This window comes from Alosa alosa, chromosome 4, assembly GCF_017589495.1.
Source record: "Alosa alosa isolate M-15738 ecotype Scorff River chromosome 4, AALO_Geno_1.1, whole genome shotgun sequence".
Lineage (NCBI taxonomy): Eukaryota > Metazoa > Chordata > Actinopteri > Clupeiformes > Clupeidae > Alosa > Alosa alosa.
In genome coordinates this window covers 9,797,738-9,813,263 of record NC_063192.1, presented here as the reverse complement: position 1 = coordinate 9,813,263, position 15,526 = coordinate 9,797,738, and the positions used below count along the sequence as shown (strand labels likewise).

General features: G+C 45.1%; 1 protein-coding gene across 1 annotated transcript in view; it reads right to left on the bottom strand.

Moving 5' to 3' along the window:
* kif1b (kinesin family member 1B) overlaps positions 1 to 15,526 on the bottom strand; it is a 68,788-nt gene that overhangs the window by 19,717 nt on the left and 33,545 nt on the right. The window contains 9 exon segments of the mRNA XM_048241712.1: positions 343 to 489; positions 1,236 to 1,414; positions 2,471 to 2,619; positions 3,445 to 3,547; positions 13,043 to 13,115; positions 13,314 to 13,494; positions 13,682 to 13,765; positions 14,234 to 14,340; positions 14,873 to 14,952. Of these exon segments, the coding sequence (XP_048097669.1) occupies positions 343 to 489; positions 1,236 to 1,414; positions 2,471 to 2,619; positions 3,445 to 3,547; positions 13,043 to 13,115; positions 13,314 to 13,494; positions 13,682 to 13,765; positions 14,234 to 14,340; positions 14,873 to 14,952 (1,103 nt within the window).

Genomic DNA, 15,526 nt, shown 5'->3' with positions numbered 1-15,526 from the left:
TGTGTGTATACAGTATACATAAACATAAATGAGTGGAAAAGAGGTGGATGTAGATGACCTAAGGCTTGCAGGATAAATGAGCTTAATGAATGATTCATGAAGACCCCCCCTTCACCCCCCTTCTCCTTCCTCCCCTCTGCCTGAGAGAAGGGAGAGCGCACCACCCACCCCTGACTCCGTGTCTCATTAAACACTCTTACATGCTTACGCTTAGAGTCTAAGTAAATACATTACACACACACACACACACACACACACACACACACACACACACACACACACACGACTTCAGCAGCATCACAAATCATAGGGCTCATAAGGTCATAGCGAGCAGAGTCCTACCTGCCCACCAGCTTGAACCAGTGGAAGCGGTCGTAGAAGGGGTCGCTGCCCGTCAGTGCCCCCTCGCCGCCTTCCTCCGCTCCCTGGTTGGACGAGGCCATCTCCCCCGCCCGGTCGTACATCTCACGCATCTGTTCCAGACGCTGCCTGCAAACCCACAGCAGAGCATGGTTGGGTCAGTGTCACACAGACTGGACTTTAATAAGGGATTTTATTTACAGAAAATTTACATCTGGAGTGCCAGAGTCAGACTGAGCCTGGCAGAAGGTCACTGGTTCGGTTTCCCAGCGGCCAAAGAACTAATGCATTTTTCAGACTGAAAGTGTAATGAATGGCTACAGCTGGAACTGTCTGCTAAATGGCTACGTATAAATCATAGCTTTTAAATGTAATTCAATGCTGCCATTGTGGGGGAGAAACTTCATTCTGCAATTAGACTAATATGGTTAGGGTCAAAGGCATATTCCACAAAACTCAAAGTTATGGGCCAAGTACAGTGTTGAATGCTGGGCTGTGTGTGTGTGTGTTCAAGTGTAGAATGTTTTTTAATGTTTACCACATGTGCTGGTAAAAAAAAAAAAAAAAAAAAAAATAATAATTTGGGAGAGTCTCTCTTTCATTTGTCTCACTCAGATTTCTTTCCAGCACCTCAGATTAACTGATGGCTGGATGTGATGTGCCTTTTTTGACCATTCATGTGCTCACTCATGTGTTCATTAAGTATTAATAATAATTTGGATTTGTGTAGCGCCTTTCTCCAAACAGAGGAGCCAGGAATGCAATGCACGCAGAAAATAACTGACAAGAAACAGAATTGACAAGAGACAGAGACACTGTTGAAGTGCAGGCCTGCGTAGGCCACTGTGGGTGCAGGCCAGCCGTTCTCTGCTTACTTAAGCTTCTCCAGCGACCAGTAGTGCGTGGCGCCGTTCTTCAGGTCCTGCACCTCCACGGCCACCACGGTGCGGGGGAACGGCCGCAGGTCGCGGTCCTTCTCGGGCTCGGGCGGCAGGAGCTCCGGGGGCAGAGGCGAGTACAGAGTGTCCGTCAGCAGCACAAACTGGAACTGCACCTGCAGCAGGGCAAGATGGAGGGGGCAGCAGGGCAAGATAGAGGGGGCAGCAGGGAGATGGACAGACACAGATGGAAACAGACAAATAGTAAAAAAGAGAGAAGGATAGAGACAGACAAATTGGGGAAAAAGAGAAGAAATTGTATTAGCTCATTCACCTGCTCAGGAGTATGTGTTTTGTGTGAATCTAGCTGTTGGCTCGAGATGCTGTATACACTGATGTATCAAAATGGAGTGTTCTCACTCTCTGCAGTTTTGCTGCACCCGAAACTGTACTACAACCTTCCCCATGGTAATCCTTCAGTTTTTAAATGCTTTATTCTATTCGGCCTCATTTCGGTTCAACCACTTCATCCATATGAATAAATGCAAATTTAGAAATACATTTTTTTTAAAAGTCCTATCACCCACACTGTCATCACACTACTCAGAATCAAAACCCCAGAGCACAAGGCACTTTTTGACTTCCATGAAATATCTTTCGCTCTGCCTGCTGCTAGGGAGGTCTTCTGAGGTAATATCTCCAGAGCGGGGGAAAGGTCGGGGTGTAAATAAAAAGCAAGCAGAGCAAGGGATCGAAAAGCACGGTGGGGAAACGAGAACATTTACTTTCTGTCTGACATTTATGACCTGGCTCCCGGAAGCTGCCATGTTCAGTAATCAGAGGATATATCACTGGCACTCCAGCATAAAGGGAAAGAGTGAAACAGAGGAGAGGGGAGAAGGGGCGAGGCGGAATGATCTAGAAATCCAACTAACAGGGACTGGATGGTGGTGGGGTACTCTATTCATTAGAGTCTGGACTCCAACCATCAATCAGTGCTGATGAGAAAAAGCAGTTAATGCTTCTAGGGTGTATTTCTCTCCTCCAAAAGCCTGACAAAGATTTAGTTAATAAATTAGAAGATCCACAGTAGCTTGTGTTTAGAATCTGATTTGGTGTAACCATAGAGGCCTGGCATAACCATGATGTTCTTACAGTAGTGTAACAGGTGTGTTTAGCAATGCATTTCACAATATAAGATGGGGTGTAGGCATGTGATGTGTGGGCCATACCTTCTTCTTGAGTTCTACACTGATGGCGTTGGCCTCCTTGAGGTACACAGCATTGCCCCACAGCTGATCGCGCAGCGAGGTGAACTGGTGGTACCTCCACTTCCTGAAGGCCCACTGGGCCAACTCAAACTCATGCTGGGTCCACGGCACTGCAACAATGGGGTCACCACATGAGCTGACCCTTATCAACTCACATATACACTTAAATACCTTAAATTAGTATTCAACACATTTTACCCAAAGAGTTAAATATTCTGTAATTAATAGAAACCATTCTCTCTTCTCTGGAGCGGGTGCAGTTCACTAGCATTAAGTTGGCAAATGTATTGAGTAAATTGTATCACTGGTGGGTCCTTCGATAATTGCACTTAGGCTTTTCGTTAGTCTAGATCAAATGTTTTTTAATTCCTTATTTGCTATTTGCTTATTTCTTTTCTCTGATTGTCTAAGATTCTGTAAAGTGCCATGAGACATGTGTAATGTTTTGGCGCTCTATAAGTGAAATTAAATTGAAATTGAAATTGCTATGATAAAATGTTATCACTGTCCTTTGAATGTATTTCTGTATCGATTTTTTTTCCCAACATTATTGCGTTTAAACTAATATATTTTAATATTTTCTACATCTGGCAATACAAGCACCTTTTAGAGTTTTTTGTTTTTTTGTCTGTTGTAGAGGATGCACCTTCCCAGTAGTTGTGTGTGGTGCTAAACCTAAATTACAAAATCTTTTTTCTTTCCTGCTCTGATGAGGGCCATGCAGCCGAAACATTGACAAGTTTGTTTCTGACTTGGCCAAAAATAAACAGGTGTGATAGAGTCCAGTTCTAAAAATTGTGTGTGTAACCTCATCATTGCTTTTGGGTTGTTAGTTTGGAATCATTTTAGAGTTTATCTGTCAGAAAAATATGTTACTTGAGCTGTCGATTTGTTTGTGTTGTGAAAGATAATGATGGGACTAGGCTTTAAATTACCTTCCTCCTCCTCCTCCTCTTCCTCCTCTTCATCGGGTGTTTCCGCCGCGAGTGAGCGGGTCTCCACCTGCTTCTGAAGCTCCTGTAACTTGCTCTCATATACCTGTGGGACACGCGTGGTCAGAGGTGCAAAGAGAAGCAAACACAATGCCCATCAGTGCACACAGGCCAGCAGAGGCCGTACAGACGGGAACAGACACAACAGCTCAGAGCCGGAGAGGCCTCTGGAACATTCAACAATTAGTCAGAAAGCTCTGCTGGAGGGCTTTGGTATTGAACCTGACAAGTTTATACAGTAGAGGCTCCATTTTCTTGCCAATACGGTTTAAAACTAATCAGTAACTAGGGGAGAAGTCCTTTTATGCTTATGGTTATGGAATTTGGCAGACGCTTTTGTCCGAAGCGACTTACAAATAAAACAATACAATAGTTAAATTAACAGTGAACAGTTTTAAAAAGTTGGTAAGACCACATTAATGACAACAGCAATAATAAACAATCATGTCAATGCAATAAATAGCCTAATGAAAATAAACAAATACTATAATATAATATACAAACCATAACTCGTAAGAAACGCTTAATTATTAACTATGTGCATGCTGAGGTTTTAATTCAGGTTTGGAATATGGCTCTTTTCAAGCCCACTTCTGATACTATAATATACATATTCTCTTCCATTGTAAGCTCATCCACTAACTCGGCTCAGCAATGTTGAACAGAACTCTACCCAGAGTCAATTTACAGTTTCCCCAGCACCAACTCTGCTCTCAGCCCTCTGGGACTACATGTGAATGGTGAGGAAGATCATGTGAAAGCCGTGCTGTGGAGGGTGGATGGATGGGTGGATGGTGGTGGTGGTGGTGGCGGCAGTGGTGGTTTGCACTGCGCCTGTGTATCGCTCGTCTAACCCGGAGGGGGCCCCCTCGGACGCCTCCCATCACTTGGTCACCAGGCGGGACGGCGGTGAGCTCATCCTGTTTGTTCAGCTCTGGCAGCAACAGTGTGGCCTTTTGATTCGCTTCCAGGGCGTTAACCCTTTCCTGCCCGCGACACTGGCCCTATCTGCAGAAAAGATGGGCCCAGTCCAGCAGCACAGGCCCTGTTTACAGTGCACGATGCCATGGTGACCACTGTGGCAGAACTAGGGCTGACCCTAATGACGCTTAATTACCATAATGCGACATTAATGAGGCATGACTCTGAGGGAAGCAGTAGGCATGGGAGGGAAAGGGACCATCTGAGAGGCTGTTTACTATGCAGTCATCCAACATAGTTTGGCACGATAAGGACAGCATTACACAGATATCTAGCAGCTATCTGGATCTGCAGTGCTTTGGGTCCACTGAAGCTTACCACTGGACCGCCATTGGAATGAGTAATAATGTGCAATCATTTTTTAAAGTAAAAAAATCTGTACTTGTTCTCACATTAAATGCAATTTTCTTTGGACCAGAAACCAGAAAGTGGGAGTTATTTCTTGAGAGCTAATACATCATTTCTGACCAAGACCATGGTGGCTTGATTAGGCTGCTGGCAGTAAGCCTATGCCTTGAACTCTCTGGACAGGCTCTTATTTCTGTCTTATTTCATTATGTCTAGTTTAGTATTTTTGTCGCCCCTAACTAAATAATTCAGAATGTAATCTTGGGCAACCAGAGTTCGCCGAGAAATATGGGTCAGATCAGCATCCATGTTGAAGTCCACCGACTATACCAACATTACCTAGATTCCAAAGACATCAGTAAGCTATCTTTACACACATCTTTGGATACAATTTGGCCAAAGTATGTGTGCACTGACTGGTACAACCTTTGGTTACAAGTATAAAATGAAGATGGGTAATTAAGCCTTTGAATTAACTTCAGTCTGATCAAAACCACAAATAAAGGGCAACTGTTTGATGAGAGGCACAAGGACACACGTTTTCACTGTGCTGTAACTAAACAAATGTGTACAGTATCCACTTATTTATGGTGGGAAAAACAGGTTGTAAGCTAGCCAGCTAGCCTGTGCTCGTTCACATTACTAGTGGTACAGGAATGGATGCATATGATTTTTTAACAAAACGAAAATATGGACACACGGGTGTATTAACTTAGTCTACCAGCTTCAAAATGGCCTTCAAAAATAGGCCTAATAATGAGTGAATCAAGGTTGGGAAACTGAATATGATATATGATAATAATAATTATTGCAGTATACCTCAAAAAGTCTATAATTAGCTGATGAAGACCACCAATACACAAAGCAATTCAAATATGCCAGTTTATTTGAGTCAAAACCTTTTTTTCAGTCAAAAATGTCTGTAGTGTATACTCAGCACATAGTGAAACACAATCGCTGACACCCTTTGTGTTTTGCCTTTAAACCCAGCAGAAGTCCTTGTGAACAAGTTTGTTTCATTGCACAAAAAAGTGCTCTGGCAGCTTTCACAGAAGCATCTTGGCATTGGCCGTCCTGAGGCACTCGATTTGCCTCGTGGTAAACAGTCAGACAAACAAACAAACACTGAACAGTAAGTATATTATAGATATATATATATATACTTTCAAAAGAACAATATCACTGTTCATTTTTTACAAGGGCACTAGCATCCTCCTGGTTGTGCTTGGAGTGGCCTTCAGCACCGGTTAACACAGTATTGTTCATTATCAAAGGCAATATTTTTCATGGGGTGGAAACATACAGTACATACTGAAAGGCATGCGTAGATAGTCAGATTGCGAGTGTCCAAGCGCTTATGTAGTCTTGCTCAGAAGCCATGCATAGATTGGGTGAGATGCTAAAGCAGCATTGTGTCCTTTGAGGCACTACACTGGAAGAAGCAACTAAGGCAACATCTTAACTGTGACATAATAGTATTGATTCGTCTGTTTCTTTGTAAAAAAGTCCAGCATAATGTGCTTATCATCATTAACATGGTTCGATTTAGCAGTGGTCCAGACGCAATCATTAAAACATCAATGATTAGGGAAACACTGGAGTTCAATGTTTATAAGGCAGCATAGGAAAGCAAGGGAGCAATAAGGGCAGCTGGGTTCTTAACCCTTCATCTTCTACTGGACCTCACTTCACAGCAAACAAGCTTTGGTTAAACTGTGTGTGTGGGGGCTATGGTACTCCACATATGGACACAGATATTTATGTGCTGGCTGTTACGCTTAAGTTTGAGCACAAGAAAGAAGAAAGTCATTTGTGCGGCTTTTGGACGAGGGCTAGTGAGTAAGAAAACCATGTCCAAAGGTGAAGGTGGGTATGAGCATAAAGAGAAAGATTGCAGCATGTGAAAGAGACAGTGGCATAGCACAGGCAAATTATTCACTCGGTTCAGTGAAACTTATCTAAACTTTCTTGATAATTCAAAAGTACCCCAAAAAAAAAAAAAAAGATTCATTCATCCTGAAAACTCTTTGCTCTCCACGCTTTAGACGTGCATAGACTTGTCTTGTTTTCCTTTCAAAGTTTTTGGAGAGGAGTTTCTGGAAACCATGGCAACCCTCTGTTAGACTTCCTCCCCTGGGAAGCCCTGTTTTGTGCGCTCCCTCAACGAGAGCCCCCCCCACCCCCTCCGCCACAGAAAATAAATGTGATTCAAATCATGCTGATTGTGAGTGGGGGATTCAGTAGACTGTTCCAGAACATTGCCTACATCTCCATGGGAACAGCATGGCCAACCCCCCCTGCATAACAGTTCATAGTGGTGTTCCAGACAGTGGAGAGGCAACAATGTGAACCAAACCATGACTAGCATAGTCATCTCTTTCCCTTAGAGTGAGGTCTAGTTTTCTCTTTTTAAAAATCTAGTCTTTATAACAGACATATTCACTAATAAATGCCACACTGGATGCAGGGAGCATATAACATTAGGTCATGTGAATGGGTAAAAACTATGCTTCAATCTTCAAAAAGAGTGGCAGTCAAACCTCAGAATCCCAACATAAACACTAACAAAATGTCTCTCAGCATCAGTCATTTTCCTATCAATCAAAAACGATTTAACGATCAGATAACAAACTATGACACCGATATGGTAGTTATAGGTGAGGAATTTTGAGGCTCCTAAATCAATCACTTTAGTCATACATTCTATGTGTGGTGCATGGCTGGCAGTTATTAAGGATAGAATACAAAAACAGTGTGGGAGTTCTCCATCTCTATGCCTAGTTTAACTGTTGGGAAGACTACTGTTAGCGATACATTTGCGAATTGCTAAGGCACTTTTTAAAAAAAAAGTTTTTTTGCCTTAAGCACCTCCTCAATATCCTTCATTTACTTCAATAAGCCAGATTCCCAGCTCATAGCATTCCTATATTTCAGTCAATGAGTCTAGCCTCAGTTGTTATCTTTTGAAAAAAGACCTCCTGAATTAGGCCACCAGTATCAGTAACTACAGTGAATTAATTACAATAGCTGTCAGGAGAAACAAGTGAACAGACACACATTTGAATAAGCTGCATCGCTGCAACAATATGATCATACCAAACATTCAAAAACACTAAGTTGTGGCTTTTCTTTCCTTAAAGTTCTTGGGCAGCTATTACGGCATCTTTTGGACATCTTCAGGACAAAAATGATTGAATCTAGCAAGAACATTCAATTTTGACCATAACATTGAAATGAGTAGACTTGTCTCAACAAAAGCAGGACCTGCTTCTAGCACCTAGTGATAATATCGAAGTATTTGCTCTTGAATGCCTGCTGCATCAATCAGAACTCCACTATTTCAGGAGGAAAACACATCAAAATGGTGGGTGACAATGCAGGTGATAATCAAGATGAAAATCACTTGAAAAAATCATGGAGTAAATAAAACAAATGTGACATTGATCCTAAATATTTTAAAAATAATCCAGGCTTTGCAACACCCCACCTGTTTGTCACCTGTTTGTTTGCGTCCCTTAAAACTGAGCACTCACTTGCTGTTTGAGTCGAAACAACTGTAACAGTCGATTTGAATGGGGAGAGCAACAATCAATATGGCAATACTGAGACTGTCGCATACTGCTGCAATGAGAACCAAGCAAAACACCTAAAACTGACTGTTCAAAACAAAGCTACAGCTGTAGCAGGATTCATTTCAATGAGGACAAGCCATCCAATGCAGTAATGATTCATTCTTTCTATGAAATAGTGGCCATGTTCGTGGCGGGCATGCGTGCATGCGTGCGTGCGTGCGTGCGTGTACTGTATGTATGTGTGTGTGTGTATGCGTGTGTGTGTGTGCGAACACATGTATGTGTGGCAATATGTATATGTCTGAATGTAAAGATTCTTTAATCCAGCACTTGGGCCCTGTGTCCAGTCTACTCAGCGATGGGTCCTCTGCTCTCACACTGTCGTTTCCCTGCTGGCCTTCAGGTTGGGGGCAGACAGTTGCCGACGCATGCGGGGCGGAGTGTGGAAGTTGTTGCAGTGGGGGGGCTGGTCAGAGCGGGGTTGCTGATGCTGGTGTTGGTGCTGGTGCTGATGCTGGAGTTGGTGCTGTCCCTGGAAGTGGCCGCTGTTGCTGTTGTTGTGGTTGTAGGGCTGGTATTGCTGATGGTGTTGATGGTGTTGATAGTGATGGTTTTGGTGGTGCCGTGGCTGGTGCTGGTGTTGGTGCTGGTGGTGGTGGTGGTGGTGGTGCTGCTGCTGCTGCTGCTGCTGCTGCTGCTGGGACCTCCTGTCGCCGCTGCTGCTGCTGGACTCTATGTAGCTGACTGGGCGCTGGCGGCTGTTCAGGGAGTTGCTGCGGCCCCGCTCGTGCGGCCTCAGGCCCTGGTGGCCGTGCCTGTGGCCCTCGTTGTGACTCTGGCTCCGCTCCAGGTCTCGGCTGCCCCTCCTTTGAAGCGTGGGAGTGGGACTGGGACTGGGCAGAGGCGGAGGGTGCGACTGGACCACGATCTGCCGCCTCTCCTTGGGCTCTCCTCCTCCTCCTCCTTCCCTGATGACGACTCCCAATCCTCCTTCACCTCCGGAGGCACCGTCCTCCTCCGGCAAGTCGTCCTTGGGCACCTTGAGCTCGATCACCTGGCTGTCAGTGATGATGATGTGCGTGCCAGGGCTCCAGGAGTTGCGGTGCTTGGGGTTGCTCTTGAAGGGGAAGCGCAGCTTGCGGTCCTCGGGCGGGATGAAGCGGTGCGGGCCGCTCTGCCTTCTCAGCTGCCGGGTGATCTCCTGCTGCTGGAGGCTCTTGAGGCGCGCCTGCTCCTGACGCATCCATCGCAGCCGGCTGCGCTGCTGGCCTGCCTCCTCATCCTCCTCACCACCTCCTCCTCCAATTTCTCCTCCTCCTCTTGCGCCAGTCTTGGTTGCCCGGTCCGCTTCCCGGAGTAGGCTTGACGGACCTGTGTCCGACCTGGCCTCCACCGGAGCCTTGCCCTCGCTAGAGCTGCGCACACGGCCCTGGACTGGTGGCTTGTCCAGCAGGCTCTCGCCACCGCCGGTGGAGATGAGAGGCAGCACCTTCTCCATCTTGACCATCTTGTTGCGGAGTGCGCGGATCTCCTCGTCCTTTGTGTTATTCTGCTTCTTCACCTCGTGCAGGATATCCTCCAGCTTGTCGATGTGCACCTTCAGGTCGCCCATGTCGGGGAGCCCAAGTCCGAGTCCGAGTGTGCCGCGCCCGTTGGTCGGAGGCGGTAGCAGCGCATCCTCGATGCGCTCATCGCCACCCACGCCCACTGTATCCCACACGTCCCGCGCCACTGCTCGCCACGAGTCCCGCTCGTTGGGGTCCTTCTTGGTGTACGTCGCGCATAGCTCCTTCATCTTCACGATGGCCATGGCCTCGATCTCCTGCCGGCTATGGCGGAAGTCGTTGAGCGCCACCTCGTAGCAGATCTCCTTCACCGCTTGGATCTTCAGGTCCGAGATGGTGACCCACTTGGAGTCCTTGGTGAGGCGACGCCGCTGCGGGACCTTGTACACCTTGACGGGCTCGCGGCGTTTCCCGCTGCTCGGCAGACCGCACTTTTTCACGATGGTCTGCAGCTTGCTGGGCGGCAGCTTCTCCCGCAAGGAGGTAATCAGTCGCCAGCTCTCCTCACACGAGCGCTTATCAGAGTCATCGCCACTATCTGAGTCACCGTCCTTGAGGGGGAACAGAACAAAAACAAAACAAAAACAGGGGAAAAGTTCCGAACAAAAAGGGAAATTAACATGGAGAAATCCAAACGAAAAGGATGTAGCTGATTTTAATAGAAACAGGTAGTAATATGTAAAATGGGAGCCTAAAAAATTTTGAGGGGCTATGGAAATGTTATCATCTATAGTAAGCGTTTGTAGATTGCAAAAAAATCTTTTGACTCTATGGTCTCTTTATAACTGATAGCTGTCCAATATTTCTGACTTAAGTAGAGACTAGATAATTTAGTTTCATTTAAAAACACGAGTCAATGTGTGCCATTATACTACACTATACATTACATGCTAAACTAAATCCGTTCATATGAACACACATTGTGTGGTTGAGAGTAGATTACACCCACACAAGAGGAATATAAAAAGCTGTTAAAAGCTTTGGTAAAAGGCAAGGAAAATATTTTTTGAACAATACGGTCAATATAGCTCCCAAAGTTACATATTAATATTAACGTAAAAGGCAAATATGGCTATAATGGTTTTAACAAAAAAAAAAGTCAACAAAAGGAGGTGGGGGCATGTCCTGGGGGCTAGATGATCTGCCTCACTTCTGCAAAGGTACTCTGAGTACTTCCTGTTTTCCTCCATTTTTTAAACTTCCACCCCACCCTCAAAAAAAACATGCTTCAGAAAAAGGGCATGCAAAAAAGGGTAGCTGATCTTATTCGGAGAGCTTATCCCCCGACTTGAAGTCCTTGGGAAAGAAGAGCTGGTTTATAGAGAGGATCTAGCGATAGCAGTGAGGTTAGAAGACACAAGAACTGCATGAGACGTTAGAGGGGGTCGGAGGAGGAGGAGAAGGAGGAGGAAGGAGGAGGAAGGGGGAGAAAAACGAGGTGGGGAGAAAAGAAGTGAAGAAGCTAGAAGACAGGGCAGCCTGGAGCTTTTTGGTTAAAAGCGTCGGTTTCATCCAACTACAGTTAGGAAGTTAGTTCAGAGAAAATGCAGTTTCTCATTTCTGGTTCTCCCCTCGTGCAGAGTAGGCAAGGCACAATACTTCAAAATCAGTCAGATCGAGCAGATGCTGTCAAGAGGACAGGACAGGTGGAGGCCTTTTTTTGTGGCAGCGATTAGGTCACGGGTGGAGACGGGTCCATTCATCGTGTGGTGCTCAAGTGAAGATAGTGAGTAGTGTTGGGTGGAGGTTGTGTTTCTACTTGAAGGGATGGGGGCATAACAAAGACAATGAGGAAAAATCACCATAGCATTGGAGTGCTTGTCATCATTGACTTAACAGACCCCTGAAGGGATGTATGTGTTTGTGCGTGGCTGCGTGCCCACTGCATCCGGCCCCGACACAGACTTTTGGACGACACATGGAATTGCCCGGCAGAAGCCAATGAGAAACCACATTGTCACTACGTCTTGGCAAAAATAAGAACACTACAGCAGAGATCTGTGGTTATCGTCATCACAATGCATTGTAAACACCGGCAACTGCATTGGGAAGCTAAGAACTCAAGATGAAAAACAGAAAGCTAAGCTAAAACAACGACTTTTTAAAAAAAAAAAGCAGACTTGTCATCAAACCAACCCAACTTAAGTCTTAAGCCACAAACGCAGTGACACTAGGATAGCGACATAAGGCCTCTTCATAACAAGAAAATCAGGAATCGGTTAAGAGAGAGGACATGCTACACAAACAAAAACCATGCAAAAGCAGCAAACGGAACCAAAGCAATACTCTATGAGCGGGAGCTCCGTTCCCATTTGAAAAAGCCAGTGTAAAGGCTTACATTTTCAATTCAGTACAAATTGAAACCTGACTTCGTATTTAGTTTATTCTCAGATGCTGTTGTGCAAGGTTCTGTCTCAAATCTAAGAGAAAATCAACAGGATTTTGATGATAATCCACAACCAATTTCTAATCTTCATCTTTGGCATTGATTACTCAATATCAGTCCATTCTGGGAACAAAGGAGGTATAAGCTTTGACCCTCTTTGTCACCCGTATTAACAGCTATTAACAATTCAGAGAGAGTGGAACTCCATGCAAAGAAGTCAGCCATGCATTGAGAGAGGAGTGCTTAACACACAGCACACACAAATAAAAAAACACACAATCTCTCAAGACACACACACATACACACACACACACACACACACACACAAACATAAATACTATAATCTAAGGGAGTCAAGAGAAATCAGAGTGCAGAATTAGTGCTGGTAGGACATCAGAGCCAGTGGGTAGGCTCTGACTAAGATGCTGAGCGACCCACTCATGAAATCATTCTCCACACAGGCAGAATGACCTGCATCAGTGCACTCCCTCCCCTCCCTCTCACAAGGACTTCAGTGATGGACGCAGCAGGTCCCATGTGGAAAAGGACTTAGTTACAGTCACTTTCCACAAAAAAATTATACCACTTTGGATCAGTCTTCTTGAGCTACCAAAATGCTATTCTTGGCTATTGTCATTTTTTTGGGATCATATCAGATAGCAGAAGTTCACTGAAGAATAGGAACTTACCAGTCTCTGTTGCTCAAGAAGTTGGTCTGCCTCTTCTTTCTCCTTCTTGTACAAGATCTCCATTTCAGTCAATCTACACACAAAAGGAAACAGTGTAGGTTTTCTTCTGCAATTTTTGCCCAGAAGTATTGAAGCCCGTTTAGAAGATTGCAATGTCACAATGTAAGAGAAGACCGAGAGCACAGAGCCAAGGCCAAAGCGAACACAACCTTGACCTTGACCACAATTTATGTTGGTCATTTAACAGTCGCAATATCAAAACTAGCCATACCTCTTCTCCATCTCCTGTTTCATGTCAATGCCCTGTTTCTCCAGCAGCTCCCTCTGGGCGAAGGTCCAGTCCACAGGCTCGACGGGGGTCTCAGCTGATGGGGTCTTTTCCCTCTCAGCGCGCGCCTGCTCTGGGTGGTTAAAGCGGAATACGTGGTTCTTCCCCATGATGATGCGGTTTCCTTGAAGAGAGTGAACAGACAGATTCTTAGGACAGCTTCGTAGAGACTTAAGACGTTGCCATCAGCTTTTGAGTCTTAAGATTCTCAAGTGAGCTTTGGGATTTATGCCGCATTGGATTGGGAATCAGAGGATGGAGATGGTAGTACGTATGAGTATGGACATCTCTATTAAATAAAGGTGACCTACCTGACCGCAGCTGTACAGCATCAATGACACGTTTGCCATTGACATAAGTTTCAGATCCCTCACAAGGCACCAGCGTGACGATCACTGCAGTACAAAGAGAGCCTTCAGGGTCGGGGTAAAGCAGGCCAGATTCAACACTCAACACAAGAGGCTCCAAAACAACCCATTCATTATTATCCATGCGGTGTACAGATTCCTCTATTTCTCTGTATTTCTCAATGTCAGTCGGTAGAAGAGAACATTGCTGGTATTCCAACAAAGTTTTCTTTTGGTTTTCATGTGTTGGCCTCTTTTTTTTTTTAAAAGAACCATTCAAGAAAACATAGTTTCCACTGAAAACGAACGGTCTGTTAAAAACCACAAGTGTGTTGCGTTGGGACAATCTTATAAAAACATTCTCAAACTGTGAGGTCACTGCAAAGATGACTGAGATCACTCCATCGACCCCACCCAACCCCACTTGAGTTTTGTTTTGCCGTTTGACCACTGCCCCACCCAAACTGTGCTTCAGTTCTTTTTTTTATAGTGTTATAGTTTTGTTTTCTTTCTTACCATCTCCATTGCCGTTCTTCTCGCTGCAGAAGATGCAGTGCTCCTCTTTGATGTGGGCTCCACTCAGAACAATGTCCTGGCGTCTCTCTGCGTCAGCTTGGCCCACCCTGTCAGGAGGGAAGGCAGCCATTTTAGAGACGGACGGACGGACGGGGGTGGGGGGGGGGGGGCTGCGTGCTCACTTCATCCTCCAGGGAGAGTTATCAAGAGGGTAGAAGACTGACAGGGGAGAGGATGGCAGGAGGAAGAACAAAAGAGGCCATCAAAAGAAGACGACACGCTTTTCCAAAAAGCCCCTGCGAGCTGCATAAAAATGCCAATTTAAGCCTGGCAGATAAGAGTCAATTTAAGTTCTGCTTGAAACTTTTGAAGGTTTTGTTTCACCTTTCAGCTTATCAGGGCTGTGTGGCTGATGTAGCCCTTTCAGGCTAATCCCAGGTGGATTTCAAAGGCGCTCCCTGCAAACGGGGTTTAGTAGTCCCCAGGAAATGGTAATAACCACAATGAAAGTATTCTATTTTGAGTCACGAGAGATGAGAGTGACGTTCATTTGGGGGATTTCAGAATTACAGAAGTTATGAGCTGCTTTGCCATTGAAGGTAGGTATTACAATATGTCTTCCTGAGCTGTGCTGGATACCTTGTGATGCCATCTTTGATGTAGTACAGTAGACACTCCGACATGAGCGGGTCCTCATTCAGGTTGACCAGGTGAGGAGTCTGCAGAGAGGGAAGAATACCGGGTGGTGATCAGAGGGGTTCAGACCATTTTTAGCAGTGCTGACCTTGATACTGAGCTATCAAACATCAACTGCCCACTAGACACTAAACATTCTGCTTAAAGATAGGTTTGTGGTCCTGGAACGGATGATATTTACATGAGTGAATGTTAACAAGAGTCCCAACTCTAAACACAGTTGACACTACTAAAAAAAAACTAAATTGTGACAGTCTAAGAGTTCGGAAGGGGGTGTAAGAGACTAGTTCATGAAAGATGTTTGACAACAATCTCATGCCACAGGGACACAAACTGCACAGGATGGGATCTCCACAGGTGAACAGAACTACTCTTTCTTAGACTCTACAAAAGCACTGTAAACAACACCAGTCTAACTCCGCTAAAGCCACCAACCTTCTTGGGTGAAAAGACCCCATTAAAGTCTGCGAAGAGATCACATGGTCTCTCTACGAAAAGCTACGTGATGCACAGACAGCGAGTGAATGCAGGAGAGCAAATGAGATAGAGAAGAAGAAAGAAATGTTAAAAAAGAGGACAAACAAAAACAGTCCACAA